At 40.4% G+C, this 26,733-nt stretch overlaps 1 protein-coding gene across 2 annotated transcripts in view; it reads left to right on the top strand.

Annotated features, from left to right (window-relative positions):
- Nucleotides 1-422: 422 nt before the first annotated feature.
- Nucleotides 423-26,733, top strand: part of LOC139950678 (protein dispatched homolog 3-like) — a 29,647-nt gene continuing 3,336 nt past the window's right edge. The window contains exons 1-19 of one of the 2 annotated variants that reach the window (XM_071949468.1): nucleotides 423-784; nucleotides 14,810-15,971; nucleotides 16,523-16,663; nucleotides 17,507-17,625; nucleotides 18,273-18,364; nucleotides 18,847-19,026; nucleotides 19,659-19,819; nucleotides 20,280-20,407; nucleotides 20,523-20,755; nucleotides 21,315-21,491; nucleotides 21,751-22,046; nucleotides 22,535-22,655; nucleotides 23,439-23,663; nucleotides 23,981-24,255; nucleotides 24,576-24,708; nucleotides 24,918-25,066; nucleotides 25,444-25,609; nucleotides 25,810-25,923; nucleotides 26,144-26,310. In XM_071949468.1, coding sequence (XP_071805569.1) covers nucleotides 14,934-15,971; nucleotides 16,523-16,663; nucleotides 17,507-17,625; nucleotides 18,273-18,364; nucleotides 18,847-19,026; nucleotides 19,659-19,819; nucleotides 20,280-20,407; nucleotides 20,523-20,755; nucleotides 21,315-21,491; nucleotides 21,751-22,046; nucleotides 22,535-22,655; nucleotides 23,439-23,663; nucleotides 23,981-24,255; nucleotides 24,576-24,708; nucleotides 24,918-25,066; nucleotides 25,444-25,609; nucleotides 25,810-25,923; nucleotides 26,144-26,310 — 3,915 coding nt within the window. In that variant the 5' untranslated portion in view covers nucleotides 423-784; nucleotides 14,810-14,933. Of the gene's footprint in view, nucleotides 785-3,210; nucleotides 3,331-14,809; nucleotides 15,972-16,522; nucleotides 16,664-17,506; nucleotides 17,626-18,272; nucleotides 18,365-18,846; nucleotides 19,027-19,658; nucleotides 19,820-20,279; nucleotides 20,408-20,522; nucleotides 20,756-21,314; nucleotides 21,492-21,750; nucleotides 22,047-22,534; nucleotides 22,656-23,438; nucleotides 23,664-23,980; nucleotides 24,256-24,575; nucleotides 24,709-24,917; nucleotides 25,067-25,443; nucleotides 25,610-25,809; nucleotides 25,924-26,143; nucleotides 26,311-26,733 lie in introns of those variants that run through there. The other variant, XM_071949469.1, reaches the window with a different exon arrangement.

Consider the following 26,733-nt stretch of genomic DNA (forward strand, 5'->3'; position numbering starts at 1 on the left):
TTTTGTGACGTCAATCGAGGCAGACTTTGCCTGCAATGCGTATAGTAAACACACGTGCAAAGTACGTGTACGTCCAAGTCGTGAGTTGGTACATTTCAAAAAGTGTTTTTCTGCATTCAACAGCAATACACCTGGTCGGCATTGCCGGAATTTTTTTTTTTGAAACGTACAAACTCACGACTTGGTCCGCACATGTACTTTTCAATAATGTTTACTCTACGCATTACAGGCAAAGTCTGCCTCGATGACGTCACGAACAGCGCCCTCTCGGGTCGGGGTCTACTCTTAAATTTGTAAATAACATAAGAACTGATTTTTTAAAACCTTAGTTAACTGTTTATTCACATTCCACTCATCAAAACACATTATATTAGTGACAAAAGCTTTATTTTGAAAAAATACCATTTCCAGGTGACTTTAATAGTTCCCTGAGAAACTTTATTGGGCTTCAACAAACGATTCTCTTGCGAAAAGTGAAAGAGCGCCATCTACTGTCAGTTTATGACATGGGGGAAAAAGACAAGGACAAAAAACAACAATGTTGACCTTAAATTGTCCGCTGACCGTGAATGAAACTGAAAGGAAAAAAGCAAAATCATCCGGATTCGACCACTATGGGTAAATAAAAGCGAGATTTGATAGGTATTTGAGTTCCAAGTACCGAGGAAGTATGGTTGTGACACGGAAAGAGATTTGGTATTGAGGTTTAGAGGCGAGTTTGGACGACTGCGTTTCAACTGTGTGCTGTTTTGTCTTGATGATGATGGCGTAAAAAATGAAAGTGGTGAGTTACTGAGTACTTTTTCTCTTTTGTTTATAAATTTTCTGAAAAGGCACCTGATTACTTTTCAGTAATTTGTTTGGACAACAATCAACCCTTAATAGATTTAATGTCATCATTCATACAGCCAGTGTTTATATTTACTCTGCTCGTCCCTTCGAATCGAATGTTTGTCAGACTTTGATTGAGGTACTATTTAATAGAATTGAACGGAATAATCCAACAATTCCTAAACCTAGACCATAGGCCCATAAACATTCACTTCACTGACACTCAGCCACTGTTTGTTGTGTATGTGGCTGGCACTTTGATTTTGATTATCTGTAATTCATTAACAAAATAAAACAATCAAATTGGCCTATTCAATATTACGGATTTAAACATTCTTGTTTTGTATCTTACTCCTCAGAAAATCAGACTCAGAGTCATAAATAAGACATAGAAAGATCACAGTCTTTGTTCTCTTTGTAACAAAGCTCCGAATCAGATTATTTATTCGTACTAGTTAAGTTAGTCATTTAAAGCGCTACATTTTGTTTTCCTCTTTCCAGTAGAAAGCTTTATAAATATTGAAAAAAACGGTCAGCTTATAAATATGTTAGCATTACGCAGACACCTATTGGGTCAGCTTGTCCTTTGTGTGCTCAGGCTTGCGTGTTTTTGTTTGTGTTATCTTGGTCTTTAAAAAGTCAATGTTTGGCTTTAAAAGCAGGGTATAGAGCACAGTCAACTCATAAAGGAAGGACAAAGGTCAACTAAAGTCGCCATTTGCATTGAAATTAATCCTCGAGTCATGGTCAGTTTGTAAAGGGGTAGGACTAACGATGGCTTGAATGTTTGTCTGTGGCCATTGAGGGCACTTGCTGGTTGGAACACTAATTTGGATAACTTTCCGTATGGCGCCACCACTTTTTCACTCATTTTTACAAAAAGGGATATCTCATTGAGGTAAATTAGATACTATATTATTTCATATCGAATGAAAAAGTGGTGGCGCCATACGGAAACTTTTCCCACTAATCACTCCAAGTTGATAATAATTGTTGCACTTTGCATATTATGTACTGGTAGTTTTGTAGGTATTGCACTTGTAGTTGCGAAAACGTAACCCTCCTGCCGACCGCGGAGCCGAAGCCTGCCGTCGGCAGGAGGGTTATGTATCGCAACTATTGCACTTGCAGCTTCAGTGCTCCAATATTTGAGCAACAAGTTTCTTTGAAAGAAACTTTACTATAAACTATAAACTATAAGAAACCATTCTCTTAAAGACGAGCAGGTTCACACTTTAAAAGCTTTTGTGTCAAGGCTTTCATGCTATGCGCTCGCAAGCTTTCACGCTTTTCATAGTTCAGGTTGTTTTTTACAGCAAACATCCTATCACATTATGTGGAAGGTGCTAAAACACCTAGCTTGTTGTACAGTACTGATGGCACAATGGTACAACGGTGTACCCTATCACGAGACATTTATAAATCCACAGCTCGAGCAACACAATAACATGAAGGCGGATTTAGGGTTCAGCTCAAAACGGAAGTAAAATTCTATTTGGGGTAGCTCACTGTTTTTACTGGACCAGAATTTATTTCACAAAAGGTTCAATTTATTTATTTGCATTTTTTTTTTTTGTAAGCATCAATAGTATTTACCAGTCTGGTACTAGACACAAAGTAGACTTTTCTTTTTTAAAGATATTGCACAGTGAGTTGTTATTCTATTATTCAATTGAGAAACAGACAAGGCCTGCTGACTTTTTCAGTTCAGTTTTCTGGCGGGGGATTAAAGACACTGGACACTATTGGTAATTGTCAACATATGCATAAAATAACAAACCTGGTGAAAATTTGAACTCAATTTGTCATCGAAGTTGCGAGATAATAATAAAAGAAAAAACACCCTTGTCACACAAAGTTGTGTTCTTTCAAATGCTTGATTTTGAGACCTCAAATTCTAAACTTGGGGTCTCCAAATCAAGTTCTTGGAAAAATACTTCTTTCTCGAAAACTACCCCATTTCAGAGAGAGCCTTTTTTCACAATGTTTTATACCATCAACCTCTACCCATTACTCGTTACCAAGTGAGGTTTTAGGCTAATAATAATTTTGAGTAATTACGGATAGTGTCCACTGCCTTTAAAATAGCTGGCCTTGGGTTGCCTTGGGCTTGCAGTCCATTGTAAAGTCTGAGTCCTAGAGTTCCATTGTAAATTGCATTGAATTTTTTGCCTTTCAAAGGATCAAAATACATTGTCATGTATAGGCCTAATGCTGGCAACCTTGAAATTGTAGGGTGAAAAAATTGTGCTGCAAAAGAAAAAGAAAATTTTTCGCACCTATAACTATTATGTTTGGTTCTGTTAGGAAGTTTCATTCCACAATTTGTGTGCATTGGTTTGAGGTAGTTAACTTTGCCTAGTATCCGGGTTATGTAAAGTTGGCTAGCAAAATGATGACAAATACTGTAAAATTGTACACTTCATTGTTGTGAATGTCCAGGGTTGGCATAGAATTGATCTGACTTGGTTGTCAAAGCGGAACATGTAGACATACTACGTAAGTAAAACAAAGGCTTTTGTAAGTTACAACAAAATAAGTCGAATTTTGATGCCCACAGGCAACCTTTTCACCTTTCACAGACAATACTGTACATGTGATGGGATTTTGGCTGGTAAACTTATTCTGGTACTAAGTAAAATTGCTCTGTGCTTACTGCTGTTTTGTGCCGTAAAGCAACTCTATGAAACCAGACCCCAGCAGGGTGCTGCAGACAATAAGACATTGGTTGCAACATGACCAATTACTCTCAAATTACACCTCGTTTTGTTTGGTAATTTGATTAAACTTACTTCCCTAAGATAGGAAATACCCCATCTGGAGATAAATACCTTTAAAAGAATCAAATAGACATCCTAAGAAGAAAGGAAAACACACAGTCCAAAATTAAGCTAGGGGCATAATGATCAAACAATGGGCGAGCTTTTAAACAAAGAAGCCCAGAACAAAGGATCGTTGAGGAGTGCTGACTAACAAAAGAACATCTCTACAGAGTTCTTAACATCAGAGAGTAGTGTTTCAAGGAGTAACGAGAATAAGGGTAAGTCACACTTTAACAGTTTTTGTTACAGTTTGCGTTTTTGTTTTGGTAGGCCTAAGCTTAGAGTTAGAAATACAGTGTACCTCGTGGCCTAAGTTAGTTTGTAAACTTGTATTTGATATTCCAGAACCAATGTGGTCGAAAGAATTTTAGAGGCTGTTCATTGGTTAGATTTTGTTTGGTCAATTAGTTCAGTTTAGTTAAGGGTATATCAAAGCGGTCAGTACTTTGTCCTGCAAGGTATATGTAGAGCTATGTTTTGAGTTGGAGACCTATTTCCTTTACGATGGTTTATGAGAACAACTCTCAAGTTCTTCCGTTTGCCTGATCAAAGTTGTCTTTCTCTGACCTCTGGGAGAAGTGTAACTTAGTTTAACATCGCCTGATTCAAGCTTGTCCAGAACTTCATTTTTACCGAGCTCATCTTGTTTCATTGCTACCCATACCTGGAGCCACCAGCCAGCCTCTATTGAATTCCATTCTATAGATTCTGTATTGATTCATGCTCCGTTTGATCAAGGCCTTGTCTAAAGTTTCCTCCCAATGGCCTCTGGGATGTATAGAGGTTCCCTTTAATCAAACATTCATGAGTCATGACGTATCAGCGTACGTAAACACAAAAAGTGACCTCCAAGATTCTGTTTGTAGTTGACGTCACCCTCTCCCTCCCTCTCTCCAGTGGGCACCAATCCGATACCTTTCACAATTCAATGGATTCCTAATATTGATTCTTACTCATCAAGATCGGATGACCTCTGAGATGTTTACAAGTTTCTTAAACTGTGGTAGATTGTGGAACCCCCAAGCTCTCCCAAAACAAGGCTAATAAAAGCCACTCCTGGTAATTAAGGGGCTAAGAGAGGAACATCATGAATCCCCCTGTAGGCTTTGTTTTGGTAAAGGGCACCCTAGAGGAAATTGTAAATTTCTACTGGGGAGCATTTCGAAGGCACCAAGGCAATGATCAGGGGGCATGGATGCAACTGCCTTTGTCGCCTCTGTGAAGTATCAGACCTGATGATATTTTTATTTGTATATTTTTCATTGGCAGGGGTCTGGTTTTACACATCTCTAGATGACATTTTTTATGCTTTTGTTTTTTAACCATGACAGCCCCTGTCTAACTTGTAATCATTGTGTATGTCTAAAGATTTGAAATAAAATAAAATAAATAAATAAATAAAAATGATCATAACTTGAGGGAGCTGGAGGAAGGAATTGATGTTTCTCTTAAAACAATCTAGATTGTATTTGTAGGATGGAGGGAAACATGCGCCAGGCAAGGAGTTCCAAAGAGATGCAGTATGTAGAATAAAGCTTTAGTGGGTCTTTGCAAAGCAGTACGGGTAATGCTCAAACTTCCTGATGGGAGAAACAAGGTCAGAACTGGTGGTTTATTTCGCAACATTTCATTAAAATCCCCCTTTTGTGTGTTTTCTCACATGCTTCACTGAACATTCTAAACTTGATCCAATGTTGAAGCTATAGAAAATACACAATGCTACCCCAGCTACCAGCCAGTGTAAGGAACGGATGTTGTATGGTTTCAATCGGCCAATCAGACGCTTCATGTATGATGTCATCATCAGACGTAAACGCAAACAGTCACCTTCAAAGTACCCCTTTTTTCTATGTTACCCAACCCTGATTCAGAGACTGTACCTGTCACAAATCTATGGATTTGTTTATTGAGTTGAAGAATTGATTTGAAGAAATCGTTAACAAGGTCTCGCATTTCCTTCAGTTCTTAGGGATGCCCAGAGGTTTTCAAAACCAGATACTCAGACAAATGTATCATTCCCTGGGGTTTGAACTCGGGGTAAGTGTCAGAACTTATACTGTCAGAGAAGTATTTGTACAACCTCAAGCATTTCCTTCTTTTTTGGGGCATATACAGGCCTTGTGCATTTGGCTTATTTTGTTTGTGTTTTGTCACGCAGTCCACAAAGTTAGTTAATAAATTGTGCCTATTACTTGCAATGCCCCCAGGAAGTTTTAGTATGGATGGAGATATTTTTACCTCCATGGTTTCAGTAGCCCAGGTTTTTAAGCAAGTCTAGTCATAAAGTTACATTCACACACTCAAAAACCAATTTCCAGGTCTGAAACTCAGGCCTGAAACACAGGCCTGAAACACAGGCCTGAAACACAGGCCTGAAACACAGGCCTGAAACACAGGCCTGAAACACAGGCCTGAAACACAGGCCTGAAACACAGGCCTGAAACACAGGCCTGAAACACAGGCCTGAAACACAGGCCTGAAACACAGGCCTGAAACACAGGCCTGAAACACAGGCCTGAAACACAGGCCTGAAACACAGGCCTGAAACACAGGCCTGAAACACAGGCCTGAAACACAGGCCTGAAACACAGGCCTGAAACACAGGCCTGAAACACAGGCCTGAAACACAGGCCTGAAACACAGGCCTGAAACACAGGCCTGAAACACAGGCCTGAAACACAGGCCTGAAACACAGGCCTGAAACACAGGCCTGAAACACAGGCCTGAAACACAGGCCTGAAACACAGGCCTGAAACACAGGCCTGAAACACAGGCCTGAAACACAGGCCTGAAACACAGGCCTGAAACACAGGCCTGAAACACAGGCCTGAAACACAGGCCTGAAACACAGGCCTGAAACACAGGCCTGAAACACAGGCCTGAAACACAGGCCTGAAACACAGGCCTGAAACACAGGCCTGAAACACAGGCCTGAAACACAGGCCTGAAACACAGGCCTGAAACACAGGCCTGAAACACAGGCCTGAAACACAGGCCTGAAACACAGGCCTGAAACACAGGCCTGAAACACAGGCCTGAAACACAGGCCTGAAACACAGGCCTGAAACACAGGCCTGAAACACAGGCCTGAAACACAGGCCTGAAACACAGGCCTGAAACACAGGCCTGAAACACAGGCCTGAAACACAGGCCTGAAACACAGGCCAAAGAAGCCATTGCAGCCAGTGCCATTGGTCTTGGCCTTGGTTCACCTTGTTTTGTATTAGTTGTGGCGGCACTATTAATGGTAGTTGCAATTCGACTAGGCAGTCAAAAGTTGCACTATTCGCCCAGGCTTACCTTACTAATACTATGGCCTTCTTCTAGACCTTGGTAATTAACATGATAAAGAAACACCCTCCTGCACAAGACAGACCCTTGTGATGTCCCTACCCTCTTCAAGATTATTGATTCAGATTACTGTAACAAAAGACAGGGTCATTTCTTTCTTGTCCAATGTAACACAATGGTATTGACATACATGATGCCCTAGATGCAAACAATGAGCTAATGTAAACAACATTAGTCCTGGCAGCCTGTAAGATGTCTTCACTTGTTTACAAGTGTCAAGTACGTGGTAAACAACATCAACAGCAACAACCTTGTCCTTGCTGAGCTACTCCAGACAATATAAAAGCCACTGGGGTGACTGGTAGGGGCTTCAGTTGAATTAAGTTGTTCTGTGGCAGTGAAACAAGAAAATTAAAAAGCTGGTTAAGTCAATTGCACCCTAGCCAAGTCGTCAGTCGGTCAGTACAGTGTGCGTTTTTGATAGCTTTTAAACAAAACCCAGTCTAAAAGTAACCTTTTGTTTGAAGAATTGATTGATTGATTGATTGATTGATTGATTGATTGATTGATTGATTGATTGATTGATTGAGTATTAATTTATTGATTTATTGATTAGTTGATTAGTAATTTTAGTTGATTAGTTGATTAGTAATTTTATTTATTTGGGCCTAGTATTTTATATATGGGCCTAGACAGTGTATGATGGTTTTTTTTCTTTCATTGTTTTTTTTTTTTTATTCAAGCTACACTTTTTTATTTGTTATGCATTGGAACCTAATAGCTTCGATAATTCAAATCCATTTTTTTTTTTTTTTTTTAAATGTATTTTTCCCCCACTTTTTTGTCTGGCCATGTACTAAAAGTTCAGAGCATTCCTTAAGTTTTTATGTTCAAAAGAATTTCCTTTGACCTAAAAGTCACATCCTTTTGTTAGACAAGAACACACAGCGTTTTCAGAGGAAATTTATTTGAACGTAGATTTGTAAGTCTTTTAGTTCAAGGATTGTGTGTAGACGCCCCGACCGAAAGCCACTTTATTTTCAAGAACAGTATACTGTGGTACAATTATCCTTGGGTGATATACAACAAAAGTCATTGTCTAATCTATAATATTGTCAATGATCATGAATCACGTTTTAATCAAAGCTTAGGAAAGTCAACTGGATCTATCTGGTCAAGGTTTAAGATAACTGAGGCCTAAAGGCCAGTCAGGTAACCTCTGTTGAGGTACTGGACTATTTCAACACAAGCATGGCTCTTTACGAAATCACATCTTCAGCTCCAGATTCAGCTCGGGCTAGCTTGGCGCTCGCAGTTGTTTCGACAATGGGATACTTCTGAGAGGCTGGCGGCAGCAGACATAATGGTCCTTTTGTGAAGCTCTTAGCGTGCGCGCACATGCTCAGTATTGCGCACGTAGGTCTGAGCGCGCAAAACTGTGAAAAAGGACCGTTCAAAAGTCCCCCATTACGCATGTTTTTGTACGCGCTCATGGTTTCAGACCAGAGAACAAAACCTGTAGCCGAATCCAAGCTGTGTATTCAATATGGCCCTTTGATTCTCATCACGTATTTTTTTAAAGGAAATGGCTTCTGTGAACTACCCATGATATCAGAGTATCAAGGTGAATGACACTGGTTAAGGAAGTTGTTAATTGGTTCAGGGTTATTGCGATAAACTGGGGGGGGGGGGTGAGGCGATCAAAATAAAGGACACCATTAACGTTGGTACCTTCCTTCTCATTCACAAATGAAGTCTGCTGAGTCTATATTTTAAAAAACTGTTCTAGTCCACCCTTCCCCACCCAAAAGTTCAGTTTTTGAATATTTAATTGCTTCAAAATATCATCTTTACACTGGATAACAAAGTATGGCTTCAAATGAACTAAAGTCTCATTCAAACACCAGTCAGTTTTAATGCGTTTTCTGGCTCTTTAACAAATGACTTTGTAGCTAAGTCAGGAACGATGACCAGCTTGGCCAGCTTTTGTTTGTAAGTTTTTTTGGGGGGTTTGGAGAAGTATGTATTAACAGCTTCATCTAGAGTAACATGAAGTGTTTAGAAAGAGGTAATTTCCTACTCTCGACAAGACTTCATGCCTGAAGCCTTTTTTTTAGGCATCTGAAAAAACACAAAGTAACAAATTAAGGGTGTTGTTTCTTTCATTAAGCTCTTGGAACTTTGTTGACCAATTAAGTCAACATTTTCAACGGTTGTTTTTTGTGCATATGTTGAGATACACCAAGTGAGAAGACTGTTATTTTGATTGACAAAGGTGTCCAGTGCCTTTAAGTGTCTAATAGCACTATGTGTAGGTAGTCCTATAACTGTACACAGTTAATGTAATCCAGTTGTGTTCCCTGACTTAATCTGGATTAGGCCTCCTACAGCTTTAGGTAATGCTCATCTCTAAAGATCAATGAACTATTGACCACTTGACCACTAGGATAACAAAGGGAACCCTCCAGCCTGTGTGGACATGACCATCTGCTACAATTGCTAAAAAAGATCTATAGTAAAGAACTCTGATTGGTCCGTAAAGTCAAGGCCCTACTGAATATTCATGTTTTGCTGTTGAATAATCAATTGGTTGTATTCTTTCTGAGGAAATGATTGGTTGTGCGTTTAGGCACTGATGAATATTCATCAAACTGGCGTTTAATCTGTAATGTATGGGAATAATCAGTCCAGGGTTTTTACTTAGTGTTTTAATTTTCTAACTGCAGCTTATTGGTCTGATTGAGATTGGTTGCAATGAATAACCATGAATTTGATTCTGATTGGTCTGCACCGTCTTCCAATTTGCATTTCTTAAAGGAGAAGCCATGGAGGTCTATTGAACTGACGGTGTTTCTTATAATTCAAAGAGCTTTGACAGTTGGTGAGGTTGGCAGTTTGGGTCCTGAAATGATGTTATTCTGGAAAGATGTTTGGCCTGTGAACGAAATGTCCTCAGCTGTGTGGAGATTATTATATATTGAAAGTGTTGTGAGACGTGACTTTAGTGGCAAGTCGTGTAGAGTTTTATCAAGGTTGGTCTAAATAGGAAAATTCGGGACTCTAGGTGGCAGCAGAGGTACCGGGTAACAAGCGCACATTTTCATCAACAACGGATTTACCTGGTAAGTTTGTGGCCACCTAGAGTCCTTCAAAGTCTCTCATGTATTTAATTGTGATCATGCTGGTTGTGAAGTCGAGGACTCTCAGAAAAGCAAACTTAACCACTGCACTAGCCAAGAACCCTTGGGTAGAAGACAAGGAAGGAAGTTTCAGTTTGAGATGTGGAAGGAAACCAGAAGAGAATTGTTTCAGGGAAAAACCCACCGCAGACTGAAAAGCCAATTATGTAGGCCTAGTGCTCTTATCTGATTCGAACTGGGGTCCTAGAGGTGGAAGGCGAAGAATAATACCACTCTGCCAACTCACCACCCAAATACCATTTGGAATACCATTTCACTTTAAACATTTGTAATCTTTGTTGTTACTCTAGCCGCTGTTTTTTTTATTTAATTTTTGTTATTCTATTCACATCAGAATAAGTTTAGTCTTAGATAGATGGCGCTTTAGAAGTTTTAATGGTTACTATTTTAATATTATTATTATTAACACTTTTAACTAATACCAGCAACTGTATGTTTGTAACAAATCTACTATGTACGTAACATACTCGTCAAACTCATCATACTCGTCACCTTAATAGAGTAACGTCATAATATTTAAAGCATTAATTTAGCTTGACATTTTAGCGTAGGATGTAACTCACTAGTTATTTTGAGACACAGGAAATAGACTATGCACGTCTTGCGTATATTTGAACATAGGTACCCATTATAGTGCAGAGTTTATGTCCTCCTCTGCAATGTATGTGGGAGCAAAGAGGTCCCAATGTTGGAATACGTGCAAAGCTCGCACAGTCTGTAAGCCTCATGCAGGAACAGCTTCAAGTCTTACTTTAGGCCTAATGGATTTAGTGTATTTACAACGATAGCTCAGGTATGTATACTTTGTGTTTGAAGCGGCAACCCATGGGCACCAAGACATTTTCGCCTTGATGGCACCGTATGAAGAACTTGTGTAAATTTCTACTGGATCATTTCAAGGGCACCAAGGCAATGACCAGGGGCATGGAGGCAGTTGTCTTTGTTGCCTCTGTGAAGTACCCGGCCTGTTAACTGTACATTTACTTCCAGTCATTGTAGGCCTATGCATGGTAATTAATTGTTGTGGAAAAAATGGCATTTATTTGTGCAAAGCATACAAAGTGGTTGGTGGTGTATGGACCAGTGTGTTGAGTCTGTGCTCCAATGTGTTACAGCTGTCCAAACTATTGGCTGCATAAATTTACAGAAAGCCAAATATTAAATTAAATGTGCATGTTGTGTGTCACAGCCGAGCAGTTAAGGGTTCTGCCATCGATTTCACCAAACACTTCCTAACTTGGGATTAATCTATGAACTTTAGAACGAGTTAAGTTCCATATATCAAACTGTCTAAGGCGTAGGACGCGTTGAACCCATCCTAAGTTTGATGTTGACGGCTTTTGTAAAAAAAAGATCTATTGATTTCAGAGAGCTTTATCAATATTTATCAATAGGGTATTGATTATTGGTAATCTGTTTATTGACAATGGGTTTATGATTAGAAGGAAGCTGGCTGGCGCCAAATTCAAAGGGTATAATGATCAACAATTGATGATAGGGGGTGAGGGTTAACAGAAGGGTTAGCCCTTAATTTATTTTTATTTTTGACTACCTAGTAGGACCAGTTAGCTTTTCATGGCACTAATCTGTCAGATGTTTCCACGGTCTAAATTCACTAGGAATGCTCTCCAACACTGAACTAGCCAGTTAGACCACTTAGAGTTAGGGGAAGAGGAGGGGATGGTACTTTTGTGTGCAAGATGGAGGGGGGGGGGGGGTCTTTCAGAGTATTGACAATGTTTTCCTTATATTGCGTGTGATACTGAACAGAACCCCAAAACCAATTATTTGAATCATGTTTGTATTGAATGCCAATTTGAATTTGTCTTCCTCGGAATTTGTTTTCCCCGTCAGGTCTTTTCATCGATTATTAAACCATCATGCCAACCTCTTCAGAACCGAACGAGTTCCTACAAGAGGTTGCCGTGGAAACCACGGAATCATGTTCCTCACCAAGCCCACGGGACACCCTCAGCTCGGAGCTTCAAGCAGAGGAAGCCACGCCTATTAGAGGAGGGGACACACCCATCGAGGAGGAGGAGCCTTCGGTGATCACACCCTCGGAGTGTAGAGAAACAGATTGTTCTTTCAAAGTGGATTTAGATTGTGAACATGAGGAATTGTACGTAGCGGATGACAAACCAAGAAATGCTGGATTGGACACTGCCATATTGGATGTTGAGCCCACTGGCACCCACCTACGTATTGATTCATCATACAGTGAGCCCAGTCTCACCCAGTCCATTCCAGCACCCTCATATAGCCCACCCACTGGCACCCACCTACGTATTGATTCATCATACAGTGAGCCCAGTCTCACCCAGTCCAATCCAGCACCCTCATGTAGCCCACCCACTGGCACCCACCTACGTATTGATTCATCATACAGTGAGCCCAGTCTCACCCAGTCCATTCCAGCACCCTCATATAGCCCACCCACTGGCACCCACCTACGTATTGATTCATCATACAGTGAGCCCAGTCTCACCCAGTCCAACCAAGCACCCTCATGTAGCCCACCCAGTAGCACCCAAACAAACTGCTCTGATGCAATAAGCACGCCCACTTTAACCCATTCAGCTGTGAGGCCTTACTTAATAGGCTCCTTCCCTAGCAATCACGCGGAACTTCCTCCCAATCCTAGGGATTTAACTTCAAGGGTAACGACCATCACAGAATGGGTTTTAGGGCGCCAGTTTCTTCTACTACCAGTCGTTTCAATGTTCTTAACGGTACTCAGACCAATCAGGTACAAAGTTTGACCCCTGACCCTCTAAGAAGTTGTGCAGTTTTGTTTGTTAAAGGCTTCATGTGTTTTTTATACCTTTGGTTTTTGGAGTTAGTGCATTGTTTTAACGTAAATGTATAATTATATACAACAAAACTTAACTTGTGAAGGTTAATTCCAATGGAAGAAAACATCAAAGCTGACTCTCTAGTGGTGGTTTTGCACTGTCTGATTTTATCAACTTTTGATATGATTAAAGGCAGCACGCTCAAAACTTGTCCAACTGTTACTTGACGGTTTTAATTGTGTTCTTTCTGTTTAGAAAGAATTTCGAAAAAAAAAAAAAAAACAAGAACAGTAATTTCTTTCTTTATTGAAAAAAAAAATGCTGAATCTCAAATCCAAACAAACTTAAAACCATGAAGTAATCAAATTGTCCAGACTGTTTCTCCCCAAACTGTTGTCATCTCTTATTTTATTAAGACTTTTTGTAAAGTACTCAGGAAAAAAAAAAAACAACATTGAACACTTACTTATATTCCTTCTTAAACAAAAAAAATGCTGAATCTCAAATCCAACCAAACTCCAGACCACGAAGTTATCAAATTGTCGGTTCTAATTCCTCCCCATACTATCGTCATCTCATATTTTATTATCCAAGTACTGCCAGTAAGATCAAATTTATCGGCGTAATTTGCTGAGGTAGGTAAATTCATACGTGCCGAGCGAAGGACAATAAGTCCCTATTCGACAGCACTGGATGTAGATTAAATGTCACTCTACATACGTTATTGAATAAGCACCAAATGAAATTGTATGAAATATTAGACTGCGCCGAAGTCTAAAGCCAGCGCTGCGGGCTAACAATGTGCTTATGTTTCAGGTAATATTATCACTCCCTGATTGTAAGTAGGTTTTCAAGATTTCCATATGTCTGGCTGAAATGATAATCTCTGAAGGCGAACGCAAAACACGAACACTTGTGTTTTAGTTTTTGATTATATTTTTTTAATCACAAAAGTTTACAGTCATCGAACATAAAACAGTAATATTTGTGTGTGTTTTTTTTTCTTTCTCTTCTGTTTCCTTACTCAGCAAAGTTGTTGGTTCAAAGTTTTTACCATACATGTATTAAGAGACCCTATTTTGTTTCCACTGCCTGCCCTGCTCGGCAAATTTCATTTATTATGAACAAAAAATAAAATTGCTCTGGCTGTTAATCTCTCTTGATTATCCGGGGTTTGTCAAGGCTGTTTCTGTGTTCATGTATGGTTACTATGACTACAGGATATCTACGCACAGTAAAGGACAATTAAATTGCGAGTTTGATTAGAAAAATTTCTGGTACAATGACTTGCTTAGTCACAATGTACCGCCTACATTGAGACAGTTGCTATGTCAAATGGTTTGGGACAAGCTTTTGCATAGCAACCTCCAGATGAGTGAACCCTAGCATTGTGTCATACACATTTATTCAGAATGGTGTATGGGTGTTCACCTTCTCTTATGACACAGGGTATTACTAGTGTGGGATATGAACCCACGACCTTTGCCAACCTAGAGCAGACCTTTACCAACTAGACCACCAAGGTTGCCCAGTAGCTAGAGCTAATAATTATAATCACAGTGGCTTCTTATAGCGCTCATTTGCGTCACTCAGTGATGCTCAAGCTGCTTTAACATTCAGTATTTTCGAACCCCTTCTCTTTTTGATAAGTGCACTGGGTTCTTTTACGTAACACAACACACAGGACCAACCGCTTTATGTCACATCCGAAGGCAGTTCGGATACACTAAGTGAGAACACTGGTCTCAATTACCATGTGTCCAGTCTCTGTTTAGTGAACAAAGCCTGAAGTGGGCAAATTGATAACCAGTTTTTACAGATTTGTCTTAGATTTTGAATAACATTTTGTTTCTCTACGTTCCTTTACCAGATATTTGATTCCTGAATCTATCCGCGTAAAGCTGCTGAGTGGGGAGACTTGCCACGCCCCGTTCCACGCCCAGACTGGCACCCTACCAACCGCCTTTGACGATACCACCCTAGCCCTAACCACCATGTCGGGTCAGTTGTGCTTCACCTCCCGTTACGGCCCCTTCAGCGAACGCTTGGATGACGAGGTCACATTCCAAACATCGACCGGGAATCAAGACAGTGATCTTCAGGGTGTAGACAACTTAGCTTTCGAATCGGATCAACTGATTGGAGACCAGAATTTCAGTACCAGTGACCCGACAAGGAATAGCGCCACCTTTGCTTTCCAGTCGCACGTCAATAAAGATCGCAGTGGCAGTTCCGAGGAGAGTTTTGGCAGTCAGGAATCCATTCCGGAGATAGTTCCTCTTGGCCAACCCTGGAGAGCTCTTGGATGGTTCTTTAGTAGAACCATCGTTAGTGTCATCATCTTATTCCTGATGACCGGGGCGTCGCTGGCCCTCGCTGGGGTCAGCGTCTTCGTGGTCGGCCCCACTCCATACTTTGACAAATCCCTCAATGCGTTCCAGATCCCAAACCACATCTCAACTCGACGTCAGATGGCTTTCGACCAGGCCAAGAAAGATGACTTCAAAAACTTGCCCAAAAGAAGTGCTGATAACCAAATTGGCGATGGTGACTATCTGAAATATTGGGATTCGAATGACGGTAATGATATATTCAACTCACTGCTACGCAAAACCAATTCTGAAATATCAGGAATCCCCCAAGCAAACAGTAATTCATATTTTGCCAAACAAGATTTATTTATTAACGATAATGAAGACCAGCCAAACAATGCCGCAAGACCCAAGAGAGGGTTGGATGAAGGTGAGACTTCTCACACTCGCCAGAGGAGATCTGCGCCTCGATATCGCTCTATGAGATGGCGCATACAACTCGTCTACATCGCCGAGGGAGACGATAAAAACATCTTCACTAAGGAACGTCTGGAGACGATACACAACATTGAGATGTCTATCATGAACCATCCAAACTTTACTTTCTTCTGTTCTCGTAACCCACGATCCTTCGGTGACGCAGCCCTGGCGCCATACAATCACTGTATCCCACCAAATTCATTGATGACATATTTCTACCCATCTGAGGTCGATTCAAAGGTAAGTCAATCAATCAAGCATAACATTTATATGCAGGCATGCCACTTGTCTGCAGAATTGCGGTTGTTGAACTGCATTACACAGAACAGACACAGAAATGCGATCAATAGGAAAAACTATTGGTTTTTTCTATTAAAGAGGTGCATGCCTGTATGGCGCCATATTCCAACAGTCATTGCTCATGGTGCCGTAAAATAAGCTTTTGTAAACAGGTGAGATCTGAGTGGCATCTGAAATATTTGAAGTGTAGGTGATTGTCTGATGTTGTTAGGAAGTCTGTTCCATATCCTTGGGGCCGCAACAGAAAAGGCGCAGCCACCCTCAACTGTGTTTGCTTCTAGGAATGAATAATGTAGACTTGTCCGAACTGGAGTGCAAGTTATGAGATGTTTTATAGAAAGTCAGTAGATTGGTCAGGTATGCTGGACCGAATTTCTTGGTCTAATATTGTTTCTCTAAACACAGATTGTTTGGCTGTGGACAAGATTATTTGATACGAGCAACGATTTATTCACCAGAAAGATGTTTTAACATTACAATTTCCTTCACAGATCATCTACGATGGCGTAGGGACGGAGCTGGCTGATATTAACGGAACTCTAGCTAACGCCATGACAGAGACCACCTTCTACTGGTACGTCGACACCAGCATGAACACTAAAAACAGACGCAGCAAGTTTCTACGCAGTGAGGTAAGCAAACGGGGGCCCTCAGCTGAGTGATGTAGCACACCAGACTCAAGGTCTTGGGGAGATCATTCTGATAAAGACACGTCCATGCTTTAACGGCAGTGGACACTATTGGTAATTGTCAAAGACCAGTCTTCTCACTTGGTGTATGCATAAAATAACAAACCTGTGAAAATTTGAGCTCAATCGGTTGTAGAAGTTGCGAGATACTAATGAAAGAAAAAAACACCCTTGTCACACAAAGTTGTTTGCTTTCTGATGCTTGATTTCGAGACCTCAAGTTCTAAACTTGAGGTCTCGAAATCAAATTCGTGGAAAATTACTTCTTTCTCGAAAACTATGGCACTACAGAGGGAGCTGTTTCTCACAATGTTTTATACTATCAACCTCTCCCCATTACTGGTAATAAAGAAAGGTTTTGTATTGATAATTGTTTTGAGTAATTACCAATAGTGTCCACTGCCTTTAATAGTAAGAGGCCTTTAAGGGTTTGGGTACTTTTTGTATGAAACAAACATAAAAAAAGTCCACAGATTTACACTAAACTTACACAGTTTGAAGATAATGATGGTAGAAAGTTTCCCTCAAAATGTTACTTGCTGAGGCGCTGTATTTTGTTACAAATTACAACAACAAAAATGAAGATAGTTTTTGTCTCAGTGAGTCGGGAAAAATGGATTTTATTGCTCACAATAAAATTGGTCTAGCATTAACCCTGTTCACAATGTATTATGATCATTGCTTGTTCTGTTCTTTTGCCCAGGTGTGGTTTGGAGGACCAATTGGCGAAATCCCATTTATATGCTTCACAATAATGCTCATAGCTTGTGTTGTCTTTTTGCCCAGGTGTGGTTTGGAGGACCAATTGGTGAAATCCCAAACACTCTTTCAAGAGATGAGGTCTCCCAGTTGTACAAGGATTTTGTAATCACATACATCGACCTTTTAAACAATGCATCAACTGAGTAAGTGTTCACCCCTTTTTAAGATTCTCAGCTTGGCCAAATGTCTTAGATCTGGGTCTAGTTTCATGCCTCTGCTTAACGCTGAACTCTAACCTACAATCATCATTCTCTGCTTACTTTTGAAGCGCCGACTTGTGCTAGTTGTGTAAGTGAATAATGCATCTAGTAACATGGAGTGCGCACAAGCCAAAGTTCCCTGCTAACCCGTGAAATACGTTTATTGTAAGTGCAGAATTCTCTGCTTCTTCTGCAAGTGTCGATTAAGCAGAGCCATGAAACAAAGGTACTAACCAAACGACCATGTGACATGTGCTTCATTGTGGTTTATCACTTGTTATTTATATGTTTATATCCTTTTTAAATAGATAGAAATTTGCATCTGGGATGAAGAATATTAATTTGGGTTTTACCCATTATACACTGATGTGTGTTACCACTGTATACTCCCAGGCTCTGTGAAAAAAATCAAAGGCATGTTACTCGGGTGTGATTCGAACCCACGACCTTTGCCAATCTATAGCAGTGTCTTAAATACCAACTAGATCATCGAGATTGCCCAATGGCTAGAGGCAAGAATTACTTCCCAGGTACTCAGTCAGTTTCCCTTGTTGTTTATCTCCTTTTTTCTTCTCTTGTTTTGTACACAGTAAAGTACGTGTTCTCTATGGTGGAACTCAACTCTTTGACTACGAGGTTTCACAAACCATCTCCCATGACCTCAGCCTTGCAATACCTACAGGTACCAATAAGCACGACTCGAATTTTGGGAAATCCAATTCAACAACTTTTTTTTTTCAATTCAATTCAATATTGGTTTATTTTCATATAAAAATACAAGACCAAATAAAAAGTCATAGACTAATGGCATTTGGTTAACAATAAAATAACATCAAAACAAGTTCCTAAAGCACATTTTTTTACAATAACATATCAATATGCACTTTACATAAGAACCCTGGACAGTGGACCAATAAAATATTTTAGATCTTCTCGACTCCCTGGGAGTAAACAGCCCCGTACTACTGTGGCACTCCAAAGGTTTTTTCAAGCACAAAACATGAATTGTGTTTGCCCAATGCCCAGGGCACTATTACAAAGCGCATCAGTATACATTAGTGTAAAGTACACTCTAAAAAAACACAGTTATTATAAGTAATACTACTATTATTAAAAAGAAGAAGTCCCCTCAGTAATTCACATTCCCATATTTTTGTTTTCTAGGCGTGGCCATTTTCGTCTTGCTCTTCATCCTGACATCCTTCTCCGTCTGGCTAACCGTCTGGGGTTTTGCCAGCATCCTCCTCAGCTTCGCTTGGGCATACTTTGTTTATCACGTTGCCTTCGGGAAAGCTGCCCTGGGCCTGCTTAATCTGGTCTCAGCGTTTGTCATCATCGGAATTGGTAAGCCAAAGATAATTATTGATTGGTTTATTTCAGAAAGTAAAGCTTCAGAGCCTTAGAGACACTTGACACTATTGACAACTACTCAAAATAATTGTTAGCATAAAACTCATTTGGTAACAAGCAATGGAGAGCTATTGATAGTATAAACCACTTTGAGAAACGACTCCCTCTGAAGAAACATATTTTTGAGAGAGAGGTAATTTCACACTCCAATATTAAAAGACTTTAGACCTGAAGCGTTTTATTAGGCATCAGAAACTTTCCTTCATTATTTTCTTGCCACTCCGATGACCGATTGAGCCCAAATCTTCACAGGTTTGTTCATGTGTGCATGTTGAGATACACCGAGTGAGAACTCTGGTCTTTCATAATTACCGAAGCTGTCCAGTGCCTTTAAGCAGACTGATTTGTGCTTTATTTCATATCATTAAGAAGAGTGTTCATTTCTTTTTCATAATTTTGTTTTAATCACCTCTGTATGTTTCTCTTTGTCATGGTTGGCAGATACTGGGTGTATAGATCTGTTTATTGTTAGTATGAATTTGTGTATTTGTGTTCCCATTTTAGTCGATAAATTCTTAGTTCCTACTCTAATCTATCTTCTTTCTCCTCTTCATACCTGCCTCCAGGTGTAGACGACGTGTTTGTCTTTGTCAACACTTTCCTCCAAGCAGACCACTACAAGGACCCCGTCCAGCGGATGGCACACACCATCAAAACGGCCGGCATAGCAACCTTCTTCACTTCCTTTACGACTGCCGGAGCCTTCGCTGCAAACATCGCCTCTCAGGTCAGTCTCTTTGGGTTGCTTAAAGGGACACGTTGCCTTGGATTGGGGCGAGTTAGTCTGTGAAAAGCATTTGGAATTACTTCTTATGAAATGCAATGGTTAAAAAGATATTTTAAAAGTAGAATATAATGATCTATAAAAAAATTGCAAGGTTTTTTTTTAGCTCTCATGAACTAACATGACGCGCAAGTAAATTTTTTACTCCACTAAATGAACGACCGTGTTAATTCGCAAAGGTGGCTTTACGTCCCATCTGAAACAAAGAAATGGTCAAGCGTCTTGCTTAAGGACACAAGTGTCACGACTGGGACTCAAGGACCCACACTCTGCTGATCCGAAGGGCCCAGTGTCATGACTCTGCTAAACAGAGCCATGACATTGGGCTCACAGCTCGAGTCTGGTGCGCTTAACTGCTCAGCACGCCAGACGTTATTAATGGTCCTCTCTCTCTTCATGACAGATACCAGCCATCAATGACTTTGGCCTGTTCATGTGTCTAATCGTCAGCTTCTGTTGGCTTCTAGTCGTCCTCATCATGCCATGTGCTCTTACTCTCTGGCATCGTTGCTTCCATTGTGAAGCCTTCATGTAAGTACAAAGACTTGTTGATGTTTTGGGGTTTTTGTTTGTTTTTATTATTGATACATCCAACAACATAATGTTTACAAAAGTTTCTGTACAGTTGTCGGTATTTGTATTTCAGATTTGGTCGGTGTGTACGAGGTAAAAACGACCCTGCAGCCGCAATGGCAAACCTGTCCCGCGTTCTAGCACGCCATGAGAGGCAAGCCACCCTGCAACAAACTTCAGAGGAGGGTGGGGATGAACAGAGCAGCCAGGAGGGAGGTAGCGAGGAGGGAAGCGGTCTGAGGGAGACTCGAGGAGATGACAATGATATACCCCTGCTGGACCTAGAGGAATTAAACAACACTCAGAGTAAGAGAGTAGAGGCAACACTGTTAATGATAATAATAATATTAATAATAGATTTTTATGTAGCGCTTCTGAAATTATAACCCATAGTCACTGGGCAATATTCATTCCTTAAACCATCTCAGCTCCCTGGGGAGTACACAGCCGGTTCTGCGAGTTACCGCACTCCAAGTTATAATCGTTTACATAAACCGTGTCTGCCCTCACAGGTACCCATTTTAACCCTGGGTGGAGAGAAGCTGGTGGTTAATTAAGTGTCTTGCCCAAGGACACAAGTGTCATGACCAGGATTCAAACCAACATCCTAATGACTTAACCACCAGAACTCGAGTCTGATGCTCTTATCCGCTACACCACAACACCCCACTGTTTTGAAGAGCAGAACTATATACACACAAATGATTGAACTGCCATATCATACCGCATCTCTTTGGAGCTTTGCCAATTATCATTAGGCTGCTTTTGCTTTGGGCCGGTATGTTCTGCGCACACACACTCCCAATTTGGTTTGTAAGCTGTAACGTTCCTTTAAATAAACTAAATTTTCCATTTGTTTTGACAGACCTTTTGATTGAAGACGATGAACCTCTTATTCTAACCAACGACGATGAGGTTCTCTCATCTTTTCCTTCCGCCTCTACTCCTACTAAGCAGACTCGTGGCATCACCAAGACACTCCAAAGTATCCTCTATAACTGTGTTGCTACCCCTGTCATTAAAGGACGATGGATTGTGGTCCGTAAGTATTAGAAGCTTTTCAATTCAATACAATTCAATTCATTAACTACAGTACTACAGAGGGAGCATGTCTTACAGTGTTTTCAACAGCTCTGCGTTGCTCGTTACCAAGTCAGTTTTTATGCTAACAATTTTTTTGAGTATTTACCAATAGTGACCAGTGCCTTTTAACAGTGTGTGACAACATCTGCATTAATCTTGCTATTTTCATGTGTTTTCGTTTTTTTCATCTTGAGTGTACTTTTGTATGATCTTTGTAGTTTGTTATCTGGTCATCTTTGGCGTCTCCCTGGGCCTGGTTGTCCAAATCAACCCCGCCAATCGACCTCCCGCCCTCTACAACCCGGACACCAACCTCCAACAGCTCTTGGACTTAGCATACAACTTCAGCGGTTCGGATATCGCCTGTCGGTCCTGCTCAGGATTCTCGTCTAACGGGGCGCCCAGTACCCCTGGAAACGGCCCGGTGACATTGCCAGTGGTGATTCCAGTCCCGACCAGACGCCCCATGTCATCGTCACCCCAACACGGTGGTGTTATCACTACGACAACAAAGGTGATGATAACAGCAGATACCCAAACGTGTTTTTGTCAGTCCACTTATGTTCACCTTTTCTGATTGACCAGTCCACTATATATCCACTAAAATAAACTCCACTAATGTTCACATTCTCTGATTGACAAGTCCACTATAACTCCACTAAAATAAACTCCACTAATGTTCACATTCTCTGATTGATAAGTCCCTTAATTCCACTGGTTAACACTTTTGAGAAGGTTTAAAACCTAATTTTCACCTTTTCTGATCCACAAGTCTTCTGAGTAAAACTCAACTAATTTTCACTTTCTCTGATCAACAAGTCCACTAAATCAGAGTAAAACTAATTTTCACCTCTTTGGATGCACTAGTCCTCTGCATAAAACTCACCACACTTTTACATTTCTACTCACTAAAAACAACTTTCCATGATATCTGCAAACCCAGTTCTTTTAGTTCCTTTAACCTATACTAACTGAAGCGTAATCCACCTGTTATCACTTTAGGTAACCCCACGTCCCCCAGCTGACACCCTCTCTCCTGACATCTCAAATCCACCTGGTGTTTCTTTTGGACTGACTACAGAGCTTGGAAAAGTCATTACTGCTGCACTCACAGTAGGCATTCGTAAGTTGAAGATCAATCGTCACCAAAGTCAGTAGATCTTTATCACGCTGTCACCATCTTGGTCATGATCCCTGTTTCCAAAATGCTGGCATTCATTGCGCAAACACGGCACCAGACTATTATTTCGTCCAGCCTCAGTTTGGTTACAATACTTTGGATTGGGGTAAAATCAAGATGGCCACACCATGATGAAGGTCTATACTATTGAGTCACTGTGGGTTAAGTGATTAAACTGCAAGACTTAAAATCACAATGTTGTGGGTTAGAATCACACCAAGCTATCACAGCTGATCTCACAATGGCTAGAATAAATATTGTCTAGTTACTGAATCTCAATTTCATTATTTGTGCAATTCATAATCAAGGATGTTAAACCAATGGTTGTATGAGGGAGATTGGCTGTTGCCAACTTGGTGTTTACATTCCCTTGTATGTGGGAGTTTACCAGGTTCCCTTAATGGGAAGATCATCTCAACAAACAAACTAACTAACTAATTGTACACTGTCTTGCTTTATATTCTACTACCGTGGAGTAGGCTTCTCAAAGTTCTGAAGAAACTGTTCTGCTTGTTAACTAATACCTGGGCAAAAGGTAGACAATAGACCTGGACTATTACTCACTACCGCAGAGTGAGGCTTAATTTGGTCTCAACGTTTCGACTAGCTTGCTCTAGTCTTCGTCAGGTAGTAGAATATAAAGAACAAAATTTACCTGGCAATCCATAGAAATCTTGATACTTCACCATGCATACCTCAATTTCTATATTGATATTCTTGTTAAAGGGCTAACCTGTGCCGAAGTTGGCCCAACCTGTGAGTTCGGTAGTACTTGCGAAGAGGGTGACGCTACATCGGAACCGGTCTGTCGATGTATCTTCCACTGTACCTCAGACTCTTATCCTGTGTGTGGTAGCAACAAACAGACTTACATTAACCTCTGTGATCTACGGGCGAGTGGATGTATCAACAAACAGATTATTCATCAAGCTCACTCGGGAGCCTGCGACAGTATGTTTCTTCCCATTTGCTTTTTTTTATATTTTCTTTTAGGGGTGGGGAGGAGAGCATGGGATATAGAGGGCTTGTAACACACTTTCACTGATAGTTTCCCAGTTTCCGTTGGAAAAGTCAAACACTTTCGATCACAGAATTTTGCTCAACTATGTGACAATATAAAGCAATATTGTTATTTTATTGATTGAAAATATTCACAAAATAACTTGGCTAACAAAACCCAATGCTGTATTAACCCAAGGATAAATTCTTGACCTAAAACTTTCCTGATAATCTTTTCAAGTTATGTTTTAAAATGGCTTTGATTTTAGATTCGCCTTCACCGGACAGTGGCCATCCAGACACACACGAGCAAACCACCAGACCCAGCAGCCAAGGTGGGGCTAGCTCCGCCCAGGGTGGGGATACCTCCCAAGGGGGTGCAAACTCCCCACACCCCGGTTTCAACCCTTGTGCGGGGGGCTCTTGTGGGAAACCTGCGGTCCGGCCGGCACTGGACAACCTCGCGTTGGTCTACGTGGTGTTTGGGATCGACCACATTGATATGAGTGAGGTATCAACGGAGCATGTTGTAGCTGAGGAGGAGGTGAGTGTGGTACTGTGGGGAATCGAACCTGAAACCCACGGTTTTCTTATGGTGTTTTGTAGCGTGTCGTGGCCATGGGGTCTAGATTGTCAAACTGCACTACTGATGGCTGATTGTTGGTTTATCTTGGTGGTGGTGAACACCTGTTGAACCTTGAGCCTTGAACTGTGGGGAATCGAACCTCAACCCCAAGCTTTTCCTGTGGTGTTTTGTAGCACTTCCTGGCCAAGGGGTGTATAACATTGCACCTTTGAAAACATGGTCTTAATCGGGAGCTCCATCTATCTATTGAAAATCTACATTGTATCATTATATTTCAGGGGCAAGTCGTTTACGATAACGACTTCAACATCCTGAGTGAAGACACCCTTAGAGCGTTGTGTAAGATCTGCAAGAATGTAGCCGCTAGAACGGAGCTGGTTGAAGAGGGTGGAGCACAGTGCTTCCCTGATGGTAAACAACAATAACAATAACAACAAATTTGTGTGGTTTATTTTTTTAGAAATTTTGCCATGCTCTTTGAGTGTTTCCCACTTCAGTTTTGGTGCTATTTTAATTTGTACAGCGCCTTGGGCTTAGGTCATGGATGTAAGATGCTTTATAATTACAACTATTTTATATTATACTATTATTAATTATCTTTTCTCTGATTACCTCACCAGCTTTCTCCAGTTACGTCAACGCAATCAAGATCAAGTATGAAGAGTGTAGAGATCTACCGGTACCCAACCTTCTGGCTGGTACCCGCTCAAAGAGCCTGGTATACAAGAGTGGCAGCAGGGTTGTCTGGTTTGCAATGGCGTTCCAATCGGTACGTTGAAAGGTTAATAACGATCGTCTAAACTAAGGTAGTCGTCCAGCCAATTTGCTATACCTTCCGCCCATGTAGTAGTTAATAAGCAGGACAGTTCTATTCAGAACTGAGAAGTCTCCCAAAAAATCTGATAAATCTACTCCGCGGTAGTAGAATAAAGAAAGACAGTTCTCTAAAGAACAAACACTACTTGGCACAGAGTAGATACACACTTGGTGTTACCGCAAACCAAATCAGTAATACGTGCAAACAAATAATTTATCGTTAATTTCTTTCTTTTTTTAATCAAACAAATGATCTACCAGAAGACTGTTCATATATTGTTTACATCTTAAAATTGTTAATATTATTGTTTTTCTCTTGTACTCTTGTAGAAAACCTTTATGGGTCAGTCATCCTTTGAGTCATACAAGGATTATAATAAATGGGAGGAAGTGATGAAGGATGAGGTTGATGGTTTGACGGAGGAGGAGAAGGTCGGCCTCAAGACGATGTTCCAGACCAGCTCCTACTGGAAGCAGATCTTCATGGAGATTGTTGGTACGTTGGATATTTTATAAAAATAAACAAAATGCAAGGTATTTTGATACCCACTCTTATTTGTAATTCGTGTTTACAACAACAAAAAACTATAGCAAAAACAATAAATCTGACGCTACGACCCTAGCAGAGTCTTTCTCGAAGGCTAAACTAAGACTTTAATAATGAATACCATTGACCTGTCCATGTCCCTCCCACAGGTGTGACCAGTGCAATATACGGTGTGGCCTTCTCACTGCTGGTATGCGTGGTAGCCGTCGTTATCTTCACAGCTCATATTGGCATTCTACTCATTGCTTTCTTAACCATTGGAGGTAAGTTCCAGGCTAGGTTAAGTGTTTTCAATTTTATGTACAGGTAATTTGTTAATCAAAAGAGCCCTACTTGCTCATTTTGTAATATTTAGCTTCTCTTCTAACAACATTTTGTATTATTCATTTTGAACTACTGTGATTGTTGTATCACTGATTATTGTCTTTGACAATTTCCAAAGGTGTGCAGTGTCTTTAATTGATGATGTTCTTTGTTTCTTAGGTGTAATCTTAGTTGTTATCAGCATGTTTTATCTTCTTGGATGGGAGATGGGTGCTGTAGAAGCCGTCTCTCTCTCTATCTTAGTCGGGTCCTCGGTAGATTACTGTATTCATCTCATCGAGGGATACTTAGTGGCAGGAGATAGGGTACCAGACAGCTCCAAAAAGGTAGAGTAATAATGAGTCAACTATTTAAAGACCACTCAATCCAGACATTGTTAATGTTTTGTTTTGGGTTTTTTTTTTTTTTATTGTTCTTGTAAAAGTGTATGGAAAAATAATATTAAGCTTATATGTGATTTGAGGCATTGTATGGCAAGGTATCACTGTGCGTATCTACTTGCCAGGTAGACTGTCCTTTTGAAAACCTGTCTTGCTTTATATTCTACTACTGCGCTTCACAAATCTTAAATTATATTATAATTACTATTAGTACCGATCACAGGAGTAACATGCCTGTGATTTTTTTCACAGCACTCAGGAAAGTACTGAGTATAAAGTACAAACAGACATTAGTGAAACCAGAATGAATAATATTCTGTAGTCCAAATAAAAATCTAACATCTATTCGATCACAAGCCTTTGATTATT

Source organism: Asterias amurensis, chromosome 18 (genome assembly GCF_032118995.1).
Source record: "Asterias amurensis chromosome 18, ASM3211899v1".
Lineage (NCBI taxonomy): Eukaryota > Metazoa > Echinodermata > Asteroidea > Forcipulatida > Asteriidae > Asterias > Asterias amurensis.